Source organism: Pimephales promelas, chromosome 8, assembly GCF_988280905.1.
Source record: "Pimephales promelas chromosome 8, fPimPro1.hap1.1, whole genome shotgun sequence".
Taxonomy (NCBI): domain Eukaryota; kingdom Metazoa; phylum Chordata; class Actinopteri; order Cypriniformes; family Leuciscidae; genus Pimephales; species Pimephales promelas.
Window position 1 is genome coordinate 38,460,288 of NC_142776.1, and position 19,733 is coordinate 38,480,020.

The 19,733-nt window shown below is 35.5% G+C and overlaps 1 protein-coding gene across 3 annotated transcripts in view; it reads left to right on the forward strand.

The window, feature by feature from the left end:
• kcnq2b (potassium voltage-gated channel, KQT-like subfamily, member 2b) overlaps positions 1-19,733 on the forward strand; it is a 50,017-nt gene that overhangs the window by 15,344 nt on the left and 14,940 nt on the right. For 2 of the 3 annotated variants that reach the window (XM_039654004.2, XM_039654015.2), the window contains exons 2-11: positions 1,777-1,867; positions 1,942-2,068; positions 4,467-4,642; positions 9,169-9,294; positions 11,166-11,276; positions 11,886-11,981; positions 13,449-13,543; positions 14,514-14,582; positions 16,282-16,305; positions 17,857-18,080. In XM_039654004.2, the coding sequence (XP_039509938.1) occupies positions 1,777-1,867; positions 1,942-2,068; positions 4,467-4,642; positions 9,169-9,294; positions 11,166-11,276; positions 11,886-11,981; positions 13,449-13,543; positions 14,514-14,582; positions 16,282-16,305; positions 17,857-18,080 (1,139 nt within the window). The remainder of the gene's footprint in view (positions 1-1,776; positions 1,868-1,941; positions 2,069-4,466; positions 4,643-9,168; positions 9,295-11,165; positions 11,277-11,885; positions 11,982-13,448; positions 13,544-14,513; positions 14,583-16,281; positions 16,306-17,856; positions 18,081-19,733) is intronic. The other variant, XM_039654008.2, reaches the window with a different exon arrangement.

The following is a 19,733-nucleotide window of genomic DNA, read 5'->3' on the forward strand; positions in this document are numbered from 1 at the left end:
ATCTTTAAAAATTAAACATTTTTCCATTGAAAAAAAAATCCTGTGTTAAAATATCTTGATTGTAACTCGACACCCTCTCCTCATTTAGTATGCGCGGTTCTATGAATATGCAAATGAGCCCTGCCTCCACTCACTCACTCAGATCCTGGTTGTCGATCACACGTTGATCTGATTGGTTACAAGGTGGTTTGTGACGTCAGCGTGTTTTTGAGAACCGTGTTCAGTTTTAAGGAGGAAATACTCAGCAATGCTGTCCACTTATCAACTTACACATGGTGTGTGTTAAAGCATATTAAAAACACCACACACATAAACAACATTAAACGCTGGATTTTCTTTAACATTTTCTGTTTCAACTTTAAATTTACTAAGAGTTTTAGTAATTTTTATTACATTTATTGTTATTTATTAGTTTATTATATGTTAGTTCTTGCCTTCAATGTAAAAAACAAACAGAATCTGAAAGAGATCGCATCTCATTTAGTAAAAAAACAACCGAAATTGAACTTTTATGACTTAACGAAAGAAATTAGGTAGTCAAACTACTAATGTCTGAGGTCAGTGTGTTCTGATGTTATAATGTACATGTAGTGTGTGTATCAGTAACTCTGATGTCGCGCTGTAACTCATCTGTGGCTTTAGCGCTGTTAGCTCATGTGGCTTTAGCGCCGTTAGCTCATGTGGCTTTAGCGCCATTAGCTCATGTGGCTTTATCGCCGTTAGCTCATGTGGCTTTATCGCCGTTAGCTCATGTGGCTTTAGCGCCGTTAGCTCATATGGCTTTAGCGCCGTTAGCTCATGTGGCTTTAGCGCCGTTAGCTCATGTGGCTTTAGCGCCGTTAGCTCATGTGGCTTTATCGCCGTTAGCTCATGTGGCTTTATCGCCGTTAGCTCATGTGGCTTTAGCGCCGTTAGCTCATATGGCTTTAGCGCCGTTAGCTCATGTGGCTTTAGCGCCCTTAGCTCGTGTGGCTTTAGCGCCGTTAGCTCGTGTGGCTTTAGCGCCGTTAGCTCATGTGGTTTTAGCGCCGTTAGCTCGTGTGGCTTTAGCGCCGTTAGCTCGTGTGGCTTTAGCGCCGTTAGCTCGTGTGGCTTTAGCGCCGTTAGCTCGTGTGGCTTTAGCAGCTCATGTCGTTTTAGCGCTGTTAGCTCGTGTGGCTTTATCGGTGTTAGCTCGTGTGGCTTTATCGGTGTTAGCTCATGTGGCTTTAGTGCCGTTAGCTCATGTGGCTTTAGCGCCGTTAGCTCGTGTGGCTTTAGCGCTGTTAGCTCATGTGGCTTTAGCGCCGTTAGCTCGTGTGGCTTTAGCGCTGTTAGCTCATGTGGCTTTAGCGCCGTTAGCTCGTGTGGCTTTAGCGCTGTTAGCTCATGTGGCTTTATCGCTGGTAGCTCATGTGGCTTTAGCGCCGTTAGCTCATGTGGCTTTAGCGCCGTTAGCTCATGTGGCTTTAGCGCTGTTAGCTCATGTGGCTTTAGCGCTGTTAGCTCATATGGCTTTAGCGCCGTTAGCTCATGTGGCTTTAGCGCCGTTAGCTCATGTGGCTTTAGCGCTGTTAGCTCATGTGGCTTTAGCGCTGTTAGCTCATGTGGCTTTAGCGCCGTTAGCTCATGTGGCTTTAGCGCCGTTAGCTCATGTGGCTGCTTTATTGTGGTGTGAGGTTACACATGTACACTCAGCCTTTAAGTGTAAGCTTTAGATGAAGACATTCATAATGTTCACCAGTTGTGGTCTGACTGTGCCCATCAGGTGAACTGGTTTTTCTCTTGTGTTCGCAGGTTCCTGCTGGTCTTCTCCTGTCTGGTGTTGTCTGTGTTCTCCACCATCAGAGAATATGAGAAGAGCTCTGAGGACGCGCTTTACATCCTGGTACGTAAGATCACACTGATTATGAAGAACACATGTGGATTGTTCAGTGTCATGTTAACTGTGTGTGTGTGTAGGAAATCGTGACCATCGTGGTGTTCGGAGTGGAGTATATCGTGAGGATCTGGTCCGCCGGATGCTGCTGTCGCTACAGAGGATGGAGAGGAAGACTCAAATTCTCACGGAAACCTTTTTGTGTTATCGGTGAGTAAATCTGAAGTCCAGTTTGCTCTCTCTTGTGTTTGTGTGTGTGCGCACTTTAATGAAAACAGTTAATATGGAACTCTTATTAAACTGATCTGGCATTAACCCTCTGCGGTCTTCCTTTATGAGTCCTCAGAAGTGACCGGAGTCTTAAAAAAATGAAACTTCTTCCATCCCAGTAAAACCAATGCAATTTATTTTTATTCTATAATATTTATTATTTTTAATTTAGGATTTTGAGACAATTTGATTAAATTTATAAATATTTATGCAATATTTATGGTCTATTTTTTCAATAGAAATATATATATTTATATATATATATATATATATATATATATATATTTTTTTTTAAATATTAATGCAGTATTTTAGTTTAATATAGAGTCTAGGCCTTCAGAAAAAGAAATATTTTTTTAAGAAAATTAGCACCATCTGGTTACAGTATAGAGAAAAGGCGTGGAATCATGTTGTAACTATGTACAGCTCTCTATGGAGAGACATGTGAATTCCCCAACTGTTTATGAACAAATTTTTTTTGGTGGATTTGAATATATAATTGAAACAATCTTAAAAACTATTTCTTATTAAACAATTGTAAAAAATAAATAAATAAAAAATTGTGAATTTTTGTCAATTTCCCATTCATTTCCTATGGGGGTCATTTTTGACCAAAGACTAAAATCGTGACTAATTTTTTTACGACCACTTAGCATGCTCGGATCCAGAGGTGGAAAGAGTACTGAAAATTTGTACTCAAGTACAAGTAGAAGTAGTTCCTAAAATAATACTCGATTACAAGCAAAAGTACTGGTGTTAAAAATGTACTTAAGTAAAAGTACAAAGTACCCCTCTCAAAAACTACTCAAGTACTAATTACTAATTACTTTTAGCCTGTGATATTTATTTACTTTTATGGAAACCAAGTTATAAAAATGGTCTAATATGATTATTATTATTATTATTATTAATGAATTATAATGCAAAATAAATAAGCTTATTGGGTTATTTTATGTATAAACTTCTTTTTTTCTCTTATTTTTTTTACAATAAAGATTTCCAAAAGTACCCTACTAATATTTCAAAAGTTTCAAAAGTTATCAGCATTTAGCACTGACACAAATGTACCATCTAGACAGACTGTCAATCAGTGCAGTTACACTGTTATGCCAGTGGGTCATGGCCGGCAAGATACTGTTTTTATGAAAGAGTCATTATTAAACTCTTCATTCTAAGCTTAAAACACGGATTCAATATTAATAAAACAATGTGTTGACAATGACATACAATATAACTTTTTAATCTAAGTTTACAATGTTAAATCTTTATTACGGTATATGTGCTTGTCACCTGAGTAATGCTGAAGCTCATGTTTCAAGTGATGTTTTTAGTCAAATTATCGTGAGGTCTTCCCAACTTTAAAAACAAAAACAACTGAACTATCACATATCACTGCAGAAACAAAGTTTCTATAAAAAAAAAAACACTGTCTCCTTTCCTTCCTCTGTATAAGAACAACTCCTCCATGTGGGGTCATGGGCACTCGTCATCTGGTATTTCTTCTGAATTTTCAATGAATTCAGTGTCTCGAATGTCCATGTCCATTACGGCAAAGTTCTTTGATAACACTAAAATACACTCTAAAAAATGCTGGGTTATTTTAACCCAATTTTGGGTAAAATATGGACAAACCCAGCCATTGGGTTACATTTTTAAATGACATTTTTTACCCAATGGCTGGGTATGTCCATATTTTACCCAAAATTGGGTTAAAACAACCCAGCATTTTTTAGAGTGTACAAACTGAAGGACGTGTGAGGACGAATATAGCTCTCCAGGAACCGGGCTTTTTATTGGCCCGCCCACGATCAGTTATTTCCATTGGATACCCAAATGCTGGTCAAAGATTTGAATATTTGTTGAATTCAAATTGTACAAGTACTTTGTAATTAATGGGATTTTTAAAGTAGTGAAGTACATTACTTAACTTAATTTGTACTCAAGTACAAGAAAAATTACAGACTAAAAAATGTACTCATAAAAGTACAAGTACACGAAAAAACTACTTAATTACAGTAATCTGAGTAGTTGTAATTCATTACTTCCACCTCTGCTCAGATCATGAACTCAATTTTTTTTTGTGTGATCACATACCTATTGCCAGAAATGTTAGTTTCGTAACATTCCAATGAAGCTGTGATTTTTAATAATTCAAAACAGAAAATTTTTCGGTCAGAAATGACCGAGGACAATCAGAGGGTTAAACATATTTATTCCAACCAATCAGAAGCAAGTATTCAGAGATAAAGAAGTGTGTGTCACATTAATGTTAAATACGAGTGTATATTCAGTGCGATCCAGCATGATCTTTCTTCGCATCCGTTGTTGTGTTCCTCAGACATCATGGTTCTGATCGCCTCCATCTCGGTTCTGGCCGCTGGAACGCAGGGGAATGTGTTCGCCACCTCCGCCATCAGGAGTCTCCGGTTCCTGCAGATCCTGCGGATGATACGCATGGATCGCCGCGGAGGGACATGGAAACTCTTGGGGTCTGTCGTCTACGCCCACAGCAAGGTAAATAAACCTGGAAAAACTGTTCAGGAACCAGTAGGGTTGCCAAATGTCCCCAATTAGCTGGGACGTCCCGTATTTTGGGCCTGTTTTTTTTCTTCTCAAGTCCTGATAAAATAAAAATAAAATAAAAATGTCTCTGAATATCCATGCCATCAGCATTGACTCTATTAACTTGCTTTATTCTTGTCATGGATTCATCAGTGCATGTTATTCCAGAGAAAAATCTAAATTTAAAACCTCGTTTTTGAGCGTCATGTGCAAAAAAAAAAAAAAAAAAAAAAAAAATCACATTATGCATTGTTAGTTGACTTTTTAAACAGATATTTTGAGGTCTTTTAGAAGCATGAATCAACATTACCCAATTTCTAAACTGCAAAGTAATCACATATTTTTCAATCCTGTTTCAATCGCCCTCGAGAAAAATGGCAAATAGACCAGATATGATTTTAAGAGGTTTTCTGGTTTCGAGGCTTGCAGAGATTGAAACCACATCAGTCGTTCTGTCATGTGTCATTCGTCAAGCCATTGTTCGAGTGTGTTTGAGAGGTCGTCCTTTGGCTCTGTGCGGCTGTTTCGAGATGTTGAATGAGACGTCCTGATGAAGTGTCGGATGGAGGTTTGCGATCGATAACACTTGGAAAGACATAAACTAGTCCTGTAAGTGCAGGGCTCATGGCCACAGACGGAGAACTGACTGTTTCGAATTTCATCATGCAATATGTCTTTTAATCATAAGTTCAGGGGTCAGATTTGAACATTTTGAGATGTTTTAATCCACTTGTCACTCCAAAAAAAATTATTTATTTTTTTCAATTGAATGAATGTACTATATATTTTAGTTTGATAATGTTTTTTTAATTTATTTAATGTTTTAATGATTTTTTTAGACTAAATTATATTTACGCTGTATTTATCATTCATTTATTAATTTTTTGAGCATGGGACCTGAACATTTTATTTTGAACTTAAACTAAATCCCGTAAATATTGAATGCTTTTAAAGCACAGACTTCAGTTTGATCTCTTTGCAAAGACGACACTTGGCAGATTAATGCTGTGAAATATTTTTTAAAAAGTGTACATGAAAATGTAACAGAATTTTGTTTTTTTGTTTTGAAAAAAATGCACTAAAAAACCTATTTAAAATTTGCATGTGGAATATATATTTTCAAACTCTACTCTAAAACTGCAAGAAAAAACACATATATCTTATATATAGCTATACTATAGATCTAAACAAGTTGTGTTCCGAATTTAAGCTTTATATCTCAAAAAAATGAGCTTTCAGATCACATCAGATTTAGTTCGGCTGCAGTACCAAACGCCTCCACTAGAGGAAACTCGTCTCCCATTCATTTCCAATGTGCTCGTTTTTGGCCGTGAGGATCACACAAGTTATTTAGGAGCATTTAACCTTTACAGTTTCATACCATTCCGACAAAGAAATAAATTAAATAAAGTAAAATGTTTCGCCAGAAGAGCACCAGAGGCACTAACGTTCACACGGGGAACATCGGCTGTTGTGTCGGTGATAAAAACACATTTTCTCGAACAAACGGACACATTATATTAATTGCATGTTGTCAGTAAACATGCTGAAATATAAATGAGTTTTAAAGGGATTGCATGCTAGCAGGGTGACATGAGGAAAGGAAAGCCGTCTGTGAGATACCTGCATAGTTTGCTTAATAGGCTAATTCGTGCCGGGAATATTAAACCAAAGAGGAAAATAGGTGATGAAAACATGATGATGTAACGTTAATCCCTGGCGGCGCGTCGCCGACCAGCACAAGACAAACAATTGAGGTTAAAAAGTAATAAATGTTTATTGTTTTTAGAAAATGTTTGGCTAGATAAGACCCTGTTCATTAGCTGGGATCGTGCAGAGCCGTTTGAAATTGCTTTGATTTGGACTTCAACTTGTTTGTTGCAATTAAAGTCCGTGGTGTGGAGAAAAATCCTGAAATGTTTCCCTCAAAAAAAAAAAAACAATTTCTTTTCCACTGAAGAAAGAAATACATACATTTTTGATGGCAGTGGGTGAGTAAATTACCAGGAAATTTTCATTTTGAGGTGAACTCTAAAACGGCTTGTCATATTATCCATAACAAAGTGAACTCCACTCGTTTCTCTGTGGACTGGCCGTTTCCGGTGCCGGTGAAGTGGATCGCCTGAGGACCTGAGTCTGATTAAAGTGTGCTGTCATTCATCGAGTTGCTGTCGTGAGTTCAGTCTCAGGAGACGTCTCTCTCAAGGGCAAGAAAGTGTGTGAATGTGCTTGCGGTGCGTTTCTCGGTCTAAAATGAGTCGCAGGGGCGAAACGTCGCCGTGTCTCTCCGTGTTTAAGCGGTGTCCCGTTTCCGGCCTGCACTGAGGAGCGGGTGAAGGAGTGAACACAACACACACACTGACGCTGACACAGCAGAAACTGTGCAGTGGGTTTCTTCAATAGTTTCTGGTTTCTTTGGCTTGTTTCAGGAGTTCGCTTGTGTTGTGTTTTGGAGTGATTTTGATTATGATAGCGTATGTTTTCATCGCGATTATTATTATTAAAGGGGCGGTTGATTATGATTTCACTTTTCTAACTGTAGTTAGTGTGTAATGTTGCTGTTTTAGCGTAAACAACATCCGCAAAGTTACAGAGATATTTAAGGGAGATATTTACTTTTACACAAATGGCGTTTTAAGGACTACAACTGTCCGGTTAGTGACATCACACACCCTAGAATTTACATAAACCCCGCCCCCGGGAACGCGATTTATAGATCATCATGACAGAATATGCTAATCAATGACTAGAAGATAGACACTGCTACCTAAATTCATTAACTATTCATTCAGAGATTTCCTGTTGTCACTTAATTAAACATGGACATTTTCTGTACATTTGTGTGTGAGGTAAAAGGACACAAGCTGTTGTTCTCGCTGGGATTTCGACTTGAAAAATTCTCTTTTCATATTTATTATTTTTTTTACCAACGTTTTGATAAATAAAATGAAAAATCTAACGTTTTGATAAATAAGATGAAAAATCCAATTTATATGCAAATGAACTCCGCCATTTCATTTGCATTTAAAGGGACAGACACAAAAGCGGTGTGTTTTCGCTCACCCTCAAAAAGTGACAACTTTAACATGCTATATAAAAATATCTGATGGTTATTTTGAGCTAAAACTTCACACACACAGTCTGGAGACATCCAAGATTTATGTGGAAACTAAAGGACATTATACCACCCCTTAAAAGTGCTTTTTCGATGATTATCTTTTATGTATGTAATACAGCTGATTGTGAATGTAAAAGGTCTGCGAAGTTAAAAAGTTCGAAGTGCAAATAAATGTTATTGTCTCTTAAAAGAAAGAAACGAGTTGCCAGTAATTCCAGTCTCAGTTCCTGTACGAACCTACGGTTTGAAACTAATTTGCATAATGTCAGTATAAGGGTACTTTTTCACAACAATGATCTGCTTAAAACAGAAGTTTTTCCTTTTTTTTTTTTTTTTTTTGCGTATAGACGACAGCATTGTCAAAACGAAACCCATTCACACGGATCCACGAAAACAACTAGAAATGCTGTATTCTTCTGAAATGCTGTATTCTTCTGAATTAATGAGTTAATTTTTCATGAGAAAATTCATTTTTGCTGTTTTTCTGAATTAACTCATTAATTCAGAAAAACAGAGCAAAAAAAAACTCCATTAAAAATTAACTCGTTAATTCAGAAAAACAGAGCAAAAAATTTTTTTCTCATGAAAAATTAACTCGTTAATTCAGAAAAACACAGCAAAAAAAAATTTTCTCATGAAAAATTAACTCATTAATTCAGAAAAACAGAGCAAAAAAAATTTTCTCATGAAAAATTAACTCATTAATTCAGAAAAACAGAGCAAAAAAAAATTTCTCATGAAAAATTAATTCGTTAATTCAGAAAAACAGAGCAAAATTTTTTTCTCATGGAAAATGAACTCGTTAATTCAGAAAAAAAGTAGATTTTTTTTCTTCAAGTGAATGCAATACGCCTCCGTAAGTTAAAGCAGTGTCCAAACATACTCCATTATAAAAAAGATCTGCAAAGAAATTATATTCCAGAGGTACAAAGAAACACCGTGCTAATAATAATATTGAATCATTTTTAATATGTGTATAAATATTGTTGTGTATGTGTAATATATGTATATTTTCATTGATTATAGATCTATTTTGTAGCCATTTCCTTAAATATAGTAGTAAGGGTATGAAGGAAAACACACGTTTTACTTCTTCCTACTCCCTTTTGTACATGTAAAGTTATTATAGAGTATATATTATAGAGTTAATGTAGAGTTTTATATTGCATTATTTTTTTTCTTGTATTTACATGTTCAAAATAAAGATATCAATCACTCAATCAAAATACTATAATATTATACATAATAGGGGCTCTTTAAGCACAGTCTATATTATGCACCATCAATCATAGGCTTTTGACATTTGACATTGACACTTGATTTTGATGTGCTGGTCCTGTGCATGTATGCGCCCTCACAGGAGCTGATCACAGCCTGGTACATCGGCTTCTTGTGTCTGATCCTGGCCTCGTTCCTGGTGTACCTCGCGGAGAAGGAGGATAATGAGATGTTCGAGACCTACGCCGATGCGCTCTGGTGGGGTCTGGTGAGCACTTAACAAACACACTTGAAGTAATGGAGCGTGTCCGCAGATCAACATAATGTGCTCTGAGGTGGATATTGTTCCAGATTGGATTCCCTGGATAACTCGCTACACTGATAAACACAATTTGTTTTCTTGCACTCGAGTTACTGTAAATGTTCTGGTGCATACGCGCTTCTGCATTGCTGTGTGTCATATTTTCAGCTTTATTATATGTTAACACAGTGTAGTTTCTGTATGTAAGACTGCAGTTGCTCTCGGGACGCCAGCGAGTGCCAGTGAAGCGCTGGCGTGAATCCTCTGGAAATAGGACATCAGATAGACTAACAGCTGAAGTTTACACACACACACACACACACGTCTGGGAGGATCATTAATTATGCAGGGATGTTTATCGCTCGTTGAGATTAATGAGGGGATATTTCCGAAAGATCACAGACGATGGAGTTCAAGGACTTGAATAATTTAATGAGATTTTTATTTATTTTATTTTTTTCTGATTTGCTCCTCGTGTGAGCAGTTTGTTTATATCATGACACTAAAATGACCAGATATTACATCTGTAATAGTGCCTAATCATAAATATACCAATCATCTATTCTATTCTGCATATACAGGTGAAACTCCGGACCGATAAAGGATTTTGAAGGCCGATACTGATACAAACATTTTGGTGTTTTAAAATCCGATATTCCGATATATCGGCCGATATTTCATTTATTTATTTGACATGGTAGTCACAAATTTTGTCATGCTTATTTGAGTTTAGAGAACTGATGGGGATGTTCTTTTAATTGTTATTCAAGCAATGTATGTATCGTGACCAACTCAACGAGTGTTGCCAACAGGAACGGTGTAGAGCGCCCTCTGGTGGACAAACTATACAACTCCAACACTCATGACATGGTTCAAGCGTGTTTCTTCCGTTTTAATTTTATTGTTGAAATATTCATTTATCGGCCATTATGACTGCCGATACCGATAGTTTGGAAAATGCCTAATATCGGCCGATAATATCGGTCTGGCTCTATTAGAATATGGTGCAAAAGTTCATCTATTTCAGTAATTCAACTTAAAAGGTGAAACTAATATATTATATAGACTCATTACATGCATAGTGAGATATTTCAAGCCTTTATTTGTTATAATTTTGATGATTATGGATTACAGCTTATGAAAACCACAAATTCAAAATTAGAATTTTGTGAAAAGGTTTTCATATAAACTATAATCATCACAATTATAACAAATAAGGCTTGAAATATTTCTATATATTATTTTAGTTTCACATTTTAAGTTGAATTACTGAAATAAATGAACTTTTGCACCATATTCTCATTTTTCCAGTTTCACCTGTATATACAGTATATATGCTGTATGTATTAAGTATTTGTGTATACGATCAGAATCTAAAGGGATTCGTCATGCACTTCTATGCATTAAGGTAATAAACCTTTGGAGGAAAATTAATTCATCTTAATCCTAATTTTTAAAAACCTACTGGTATAAAAATATGCTTTTTTTATGCAAAATACGTTTTGTTTTTAGTTTTTTTGGAGGGTTGGTGAAATGTGAGCCAGAAGAGCAGCCCTGATATTGCACTGATCGCTCAATACAGTGGAGTTTCAGAAATATAATTGTTTTTGATATACACTACCGTTAAAAATAACTTCTAATTTAACTTAAAATAGAATTTCGAATGTTACAAAATGTTTCAAAATGTTCTTTTGAACATTCTATCAATTAAGAATCCTTGAAAAATGAGCTGTTTTCAACACTGATCATAAATGTTTCTTGAGCATTGAGTGTTTTCTGAAGGGTCATGTGACTCCGAGTAAGTGTGCGCTGACGTAGTTTTCCTCGGTGTCCCACAGATCACTCTGACCACCATCGGCTACGGAGATAAATACCCCATCACCTGGAACGGCCGTCTCCTGGCCGCCGCATTCACACTCATCGGCGTGTCCTTCTTCGCCCTGCCTGCGGTCAGTCTCGCACAGATAAAGTCTGACCGGCTGTTAATGGAGTGTGTGTGGAGAGAGAGCAAACCGCTGGATGACATCAGTGCAGTTTATCATGGATATAACAATCCCTCTGGCTGCTTAATGTGTTCTGCTTTACTGTAAACTCTTTATAATGCATTTTTAAACATGCATTATAGTTTTCACCAATAATTGTAACCAAAGTCAAAATGCATTATAATATTTGTTGATTCCTGAAATTCCCAGTGCAATAATTATACATTTTGCTACATTAATAATGAGATCATACAATGCATTATAAGGTGCATTACAAGGCATAATTAATGATGCATTATAATGAAGACTTATAGAGTAAAGTGTTTGCAAGATATCCTTTCTAGTCCATCTATTCACACCCAGTATGTTGTAAACCCTGTTTATTCAGAGAGAGAGTCACTAAATTACAAACAAAACTAAATTATCAGAGTGTTTTTGCTGCATAAAGCTGAAGGAAACAATACCCAAATAAAAGACGTCTTTAATGTGGTGCCGCTCCGTCAGTGCAGCGTAATACTCTCCGCTTCAAGAAAAACTCCCGTCATCATTAAAGAAGTGTCTCTTTATTCTCCACAGGGGATTCTGGGATCTGGGTTTGCCTTGAAAGTTCAGGAACAGCATCGGCAGAAACACTTCGAGAAGCGCAGAAACCCTGCAGCCGGACTCATTCAGGTGAATCTATCTATCTATCTGTCTTTCTGTCTATCTATCTATCTATCTATCTATCTATCTATCTATCTATCTATCTATCTATCTATCTATCTATCTATCTATCTATCTATCTATCTATCTATCTATCTATCTATCTATCTATCTATCTATCTATCTATCTATCTGTCTCTCTGTCTGTCTGTCTGTCTATTATATTTATTTACTTTTAAAAACATAAACATACAAAATCATAAGACTTGCTTAATTTTTAACAATTGCAATATACATTCATACATAAATTATATTAATGGAAAATATCAGACAGTCAGTAGTCAAATAACATCTCATGAAGTCGTTACAGTTTTTCTCCGTCGCTTTGGTGCATTTCTCACATCACTATTTACATTTGCACAACAGTTAATGCAGTTCTCAAAGCAATTAGTACAAACTGCAAAACTTAGTTGATAACCTGCAAAAGTGTGTCACTTGCTCAAAATGGATAACTCATTCCTCAAAAGCAAGTATTCAAGTCATTGAAAGTGTCAGTGTCATCAAGATGAAAAGTCCTGACGCCAGTGTTTATGAACAAGATGGTCAAATGGCTTTGTCATGTTTTCATTATGATAGTTTACTCTGTAAGTGTTTGCCAATGCAAAAAAAGTCAGATCTTGGTGACACTATACCTGAAAATGCTCAAGACAGTCCTATAAACTATTTGCACAGCCATTTGAAAACTACAGTAAAGTTTCACATTACTGTATTTAGTGAGGTACAGTAATTGAGTACAAGACACTGAATATGTATGTTTCACATTTTTACTGCATAGTCTTTGCAATTCTAATTTGTTCAGATCATTGTGCAAAAGAAAAAAATACACCCTTATTTAAAACAAACATAAACTCCCTTTGGGTAGATCGGTGCACAACTGTAAACAATATCACAGTAGGAACTGAACAAACAACATACATATACTGTAATCATTCATGCACATCTCTTCTCATGAGGTTCACCTGCCAGAAATTGTTCAATTTAGGGAAAAAAAGGTTTTTTTTACAGTAAGATAAAAAAAAATGTAAAATTTGCTTGACGGATTTTGACAACTAGTTCAACATTTTTGTATGTGATGACTCAAGCAATGAAATGAGGACTATTAGTTTTATATGGAATGACTATTCAGCATTCACAAGTATAGTTAATTTGGACTGATATGACATAAGCAAATGATAATGTTATAAAACAGCAGAGAGTTGTATGAAAGCAATTGATGCATGTCCAAAAGCATTTGCAGTTTGTTGGAAGGAATGAGAAACTGCTACTCTGATGTGCACAAATGACAAAAAGTTGTGGAGGTTGAACTAACTGTTGTGCAAATGTAAATAGTGACGTGAGAAAAACTGTAATGAAAGATTTCTCAGTGAAAACCATTGTATGGTTTCAGACCAGTATGCAAATTATTATTCCTGTAATGTACGTGACTGTGATCCTCAGGCTGCCTGGAGGTTTTACGCCACAAACCTGAACCGCACGGATCTGCACTCGACGTGGGACTATTACGAGAGGACCGTATCGGTGCCCATGTACAGGTACACACACACCGCTTCACACACTCCCATCCTCCATCTCTCTATCCCAGCATTCCTCTGGGCCGTCAGATGAGATCTCCTCAGACGTCTCAACATCGATCTGCTCCCTGACCTTCAGCTTGTGTTGTGCAGAGAGTGAAGGTCAACGGTGTCTCATCTAGACCTGCGGATGGCATGTTTATACATCATATCTCATGCTTTGATATCTAATCCGCTGGCGTTATGCATGACATATGTGTGTGTGTGTTGCATCCGCTAATGCTGCTTTTGAGTCATTGAGAAAGTGTGTAGATGCCAAAGCTTATACACACATGCATTAAACTCTTATTAATAGATATAAAGCATCTTTTGCACTGATTGCTCAATACAGTGGTGTTTAAGGAATATAATTGTGTTTCACAAAATAACTTCTAATTTAATGTATACTTTTATTCATCAAAAATAGAATTTTGAATGTTTCTATTTCAAATGTTTCATCCTTTAAAACAATTAAGCTGTAATAATCATAAATGTGTCTTGATCATCAGATCATCATATTAGAGTGATCATGTGACACTGAAGACTGAAAATTCATCTTTGATCACAGGAATAAATTATATATTGTATTGTATATTTTCATAGAAAACATTTATTTTAAATTGTAATATTATTTAACAATTTTACTGTATTTTTGGTGAGCATAACAAAATAGAAAACAAAATAGTTTACATTTGAATCTCTAATTAGTGGCATTATTATGAATATTAGTCCTTGTATTTCATGTTTTTTTTTGTTAAAACCTCATCGAATGCATTCTAGCCGTGATCTTCTCTCTCTGTCCCTCTTTAATTTAAGTTCACAGTCAGCAGTCGGCTATATTTATTAATAACCTTGTTAGTTTTCTGTCGATTCATCTGTCCAAATTAGCATTGCGCAGCATTTCCTCTTCACACATCGTGTGTGTGCCAACAGCTCCTGTGTGTTTTTCCAGACTCATCCCTCCCCTGAACCAGCTCGATCTCCTGAGAAACCTCAAGAGCAAATCCGGCCTCTCCTTTAGGTAAAATATCCTTTATGCATTTTTATTTTTGCTTCTCTCAGATAAATAATGTGTTTATGTGTTAATGAAGTGAATTGTGGCATCTCAAGCTAAATAAATACAGGGTACATGCAAGGCATGCATTAAAACATGCATGTTTCAGAGCTAAAACCCTCCTAAGCTCCAAAAACAGTGGCGTCACACGGGCAAATACATTTGCATATTACTCAAGGAACACATGTGACCCTGGATCACAAAAGCCGTCACGAGTCGTACGGGTTTATTTGTGGAAATAGCCAACAATACATTGTATGGGTCAAAATTATTGATTTTTCTTTTATGCCAAAAATCATTAGGATTTTAAGTAAAGATCATGTTCCATGACTATATTTAGTAAATTTCCTACCATAAATATATGAAATAGGGCTGTCAAACGATTAATCACGATTAATCGCATCCAAAATAAAAGTTTGTGTTTACATAATATATGTGGGTGCACTGTGTATAATTATTTTATATAAATACACACACATGCTTTTAGATATTTAAGAAATATTTTCATGTATATACTGTATATAGATTTATATATAATTTATATAAATAAATATATAAATATATTTTATATATATAAATATTTATATAAATATTTTATATATAAATAATATTTTTTTCTTAAATATACATGCATGTGCATGTGTGTGTGTATATATATATATATATATTTATATATAAAAATAATTATCCACAGTGCACCCACATATATTATGTAAACACAAACTTTTATTTTGGATGCAATTAATCGTGATTAATCGTTTGACAGCCCTAATATAAAATATTTATTTTTGTGAGTAAATGCAGCACAATCACGAGCATAAATGCACCACTTCACTCTAAACAATGCTGGGTTGTTTTAACCCAAAATTGGGTAAAATATGGACAAACCCAAATGTTGGGTTAAAAACTTCAACTTTCACTTTCAACTGTACATTTTTTAATTACATTTTTAACCCAACATTTGGTTTTGTCCATATTCGACCCAAATTTGGGTTGGAACAACCCAGCATTTTTTTGAGTGTTTAATGGCGATTTTTCTGATATTTTAAATGGTTGTATATTGGCCAAATATTATCCTATCCTAACAAACCACACATCAATGGAAAGCTTATTTATGTATAAATCTCAATTTCTAAAAATGTAGCCATGTGACTGGTTTTGTAGTGCAAGTCACATATTAAAATACAGGTGAAACTCGAAAAATTGTAATATTGTGGAAACATTCATTTATTTCAGTAATTCAACTTAAAAGGTGAAACTAATATATTATATAGACTCAGTACATGCAAAGTGAGATGTTCCAAGCCTTTATTTGTTATTATTTTGATGATTATGGCTTATAGTTTACGAAAACCCCAAATTCAAAATTAGAATATGTGAAAGGTTTTCATATCTGTAAGCCAAATTCATTAAAATTATAACAAATAAAGGCTTGAAATATCTCACTTTGCATGTAATGAGTCTATATAATATAGTTTCACATTTTAAGTTGAATTACTGAAATAAATGAACTTTTGCACATTTTTTCGAGTTTCACCTGCAAGTAAAAAAAACATGTCATGACCCCCCTAATATTTAGTAGGATATAGTTCAAAAAGACAACCTGTGTTCAGTAGTTTGTTAAAGGACATTCATAAGTATGATCTTGTGTTTCAACACAACGCAGGAAGGAAGCCGAAGCCTCTCCGAGGTGAGTGAAAATCATATTTCTCAGACGCCACAACAGTGTTTCTTCTAATATTAAATGTCATAATGCTTTCCTTTGCATGCATTATCTCCGTGTCATCCGTTCTGTCAGCACAGGATGTGTTTTAGAGATGTTGTTTGTGTGCAAATATTTTAGCAGTCCAGCGATGCATGTCCACATCAATGAACACATTGTTTGCATGTGCACGTGTGTATTTGTATATTAGTGTGACCTTGTGTGTGTGCAGACAGATGTGTAGCGTTTAATACGCCAAATGCACATCAGTATATCCGGCCACATGTCAACGAAACACGGAAACTCCCGCTCCTTCCCTCCAGGGAAACACTTCATAATAACCTTCATTAACACACATTATGTAATGCAGATTATTCAGATATGAATATGAACAACTGTTTGATTGTACTTTATTAGTAATAATTTAATACAAATACAAATACAACTTTGCATTCAATTATCATGCACTCAAAAAAAATTTGGTCCTATATTACGATTTATTTTATGCATTTATTATGCATTTGAATTGTACTGTATATAAAGTTTCCATTCATTTGGATTACAGTTTTAACATAGAAACAAATGTGATGATTTTTTGTCAGTCATTACAGATTTAATACACTGATTGTGTGTTATATTGTGTGGTTTATGTATTTATCATCAATAAATCCAATTTGTTTCAATCTCATACATGTTAAACTTATACATCTGCATACTTTTATCTGCATAACACATTTATGCTGATCTGAATTGGATTATTTAAACAAAATTACATGCAAATAGTTGCACTCTAAAAAATGCTGGGTTATTTCAAAACCAAATGTTGGGTTAAAAAATGTAAAGTTGAAAGTGAAAGTTACCCAACATTTGGGTTTGTCCATATTTGACCCAATTTTGGGTTAAAACAACCCATCATTGTTTCGAGTGTAATAATAAAATGTTCAAGTGCTGAAATCTGACCTGAATATGCATCAAGTTTATTAGTTTGCTTTTATTAAAACTAGTCTAAACGGATGGGAATTTTATATGCATATTTCAAATGCATAAATCTCAAATTTAGGCCGAAATATTTTTTGAGTTTTGCATTTTTTGCATGTGAGCAAAAGACATGCTGTTGAATTAATGCAAGTGTAATGCACACTTAAAGTCGCGATGCAACGCAAAATTAATCAATTATACGTGTTTTACGACCTTTTTCAGATATATTCAGCACATTTGATCAAAAATAAAAATATCAATTAACATCCGAATGTGTAAGTGGATAACTTTCCCTATTAAGTTATGAACAGAAAAAAAGACCCGTTTTTTTAAATGTTCTAAAAATGAACGTTGGAGAAAACTTGTTCTCATTTTGCAAGTATTATGGGAATGTTACTTTTGACTACGATCTGAAAAAAGTCATTTAAAAAACAATAGACTAACGTCCACGTTTAACATTTTGAGAACATTATTGAAGATTTCAAGGAACATTCTATTAATGTCACGGGAACTTTATTATTATTTTTGTCTCTAACTTTGAGTCGCTTGTCCCCTTGACAGTCAGAAAGTGAGCCTGAAGGAGCGCGTGTTCTCCAGCCCGAGGAACTCTGCGAGTAAAGGGAAGAGCTCTCCTCAGGGCCAGCAGTCGCTCCGACGCTCTCCCAGTGCCAACAGCATGGAGGACAGCCCGTCCAAAGTTCCCAAGAGCCTCAGCTTCGGCCAGTCCAGTCGGGCCCGGCAAGCCTTCCGCTTTAAAGGGGCCGCGTCCCGCCAGAACTCAGAAGGTGAGGCAAACCGACCCGTTGCTGTGCACTCACTTCTGCGTCTGTACGCTTTAGTCATGGTTTGGTTGTTGTATGTGTTGATCAGTGAAGAAGAACTCGTATATGTGTTCGTATAGGTCTGAAGGGCAATAGTATGTGAACTTGGATAAAATGTCAGAGAATTAAAAACTATAGGGCCTGGCTGGGTATTGACACAAATTTCACAATTCGATTCGATTTCGATTCACAAGCTTGCAGATTTCGATTCGATTCAGTATTGATTATTTTGGATATCCGTTACAATAAATGGCAAATTTTCTCAAGGAAATCAAATCTGTTAACTAATGCTGTAAACTATGGGAGTCTAGTTGTAGCCTATAGGCTTCATTAGCCTAATATGAAGGCAATAATGAACTGTTTTGTAGCCATACAAACACTTAAATTACACTTTTATTTATTTTTATAATAAGAAGATCATATTAAATATAAACATTTACATGGTGGCTGTCATAAAAACTTGCCAGATTTATTCAAATATGCATTAAATATTGAAGAACATTAAGATTATAATGCATATGTAATATGGTGTATATATTTAGCAAAATGCTCCTCTCTAGAGTTATTTTTTTCTAGCTGACTAACGAGTTGATGTGACTGGTATTATTAAGCCGGAAGAGAGATCAGCGCTGCTCCTTCTCTTGAGCCACAGCGCCAAAACGCTATTTATGTTTTTGAATTTCTAAAGAAAATGGACGTAATTTGAAAATTGAGAATTTGTTTCATATTAATAGTAACAAAGGACAAAGATTATTGTGATTTTTTGGATGCGCGCAGCCGCGATACAATGTCCCATTCATTCAAAAGAAACAGGACGACTAATCGATTCTTGAGATTTAACAATCGATATCGGTTCGTAAAAATGAGAATCGATTAATATCGAGAAATCGATATTTATTACCCAGCCCTACTGGTTAGCCATCAAAGACTTTAGATATACAAACACGTTACTTATGAATGGGAGAAAGTGCAGTGTGCAATATGGCGGATTTAGTCCCGCCTTCTAAATAAAAGAACCAATCGGTAACTGGTAAAGTCATCGTGTCACTGCATCTGTCCGCAGAAGCTCCGGGTGCCATGAAATATACGCTTTTTAACAACATTTTAAACAATATTTATGGGCCAGAATTTGTTACTGATTTGAAATATGTAATTTAACGCCATTTACGTAATTTTGCGGCTTTCTGTGTTTTCACTGTTACCGCTATTACACATATTCTGAAAGAGTACATAATCTCCTCCTCAAAACACAGGCAAAAAAAGAAAGAGTAGAAACAAACGGTAAAGTATTGCTTTGAAATGCTTTTGTTCTCAAGAATGCATGAACCCAGAAAACAAATTTAGGTTCTGGGAACGTTAGTTTTTGATTCCCAGAACGTTCCCGAAATATTCTCCTTACGTTATAAAAATGGAACCTAAAAATAACCTACATGGAACGTTCTTATAACGTTCCTCTTTGGTTCCCAAAAAAATAACCTCATGGGACCATTCGGGAACGTTAGGGGAACGTTCTGTGTTTGCTGGGAAGCTAGAATAAAAATAAAATAGCAGAGGCTCTGATTTTTATTTTGATATATTATTGCATGTTTAGATATTCAAATAACAAAATATAGCACA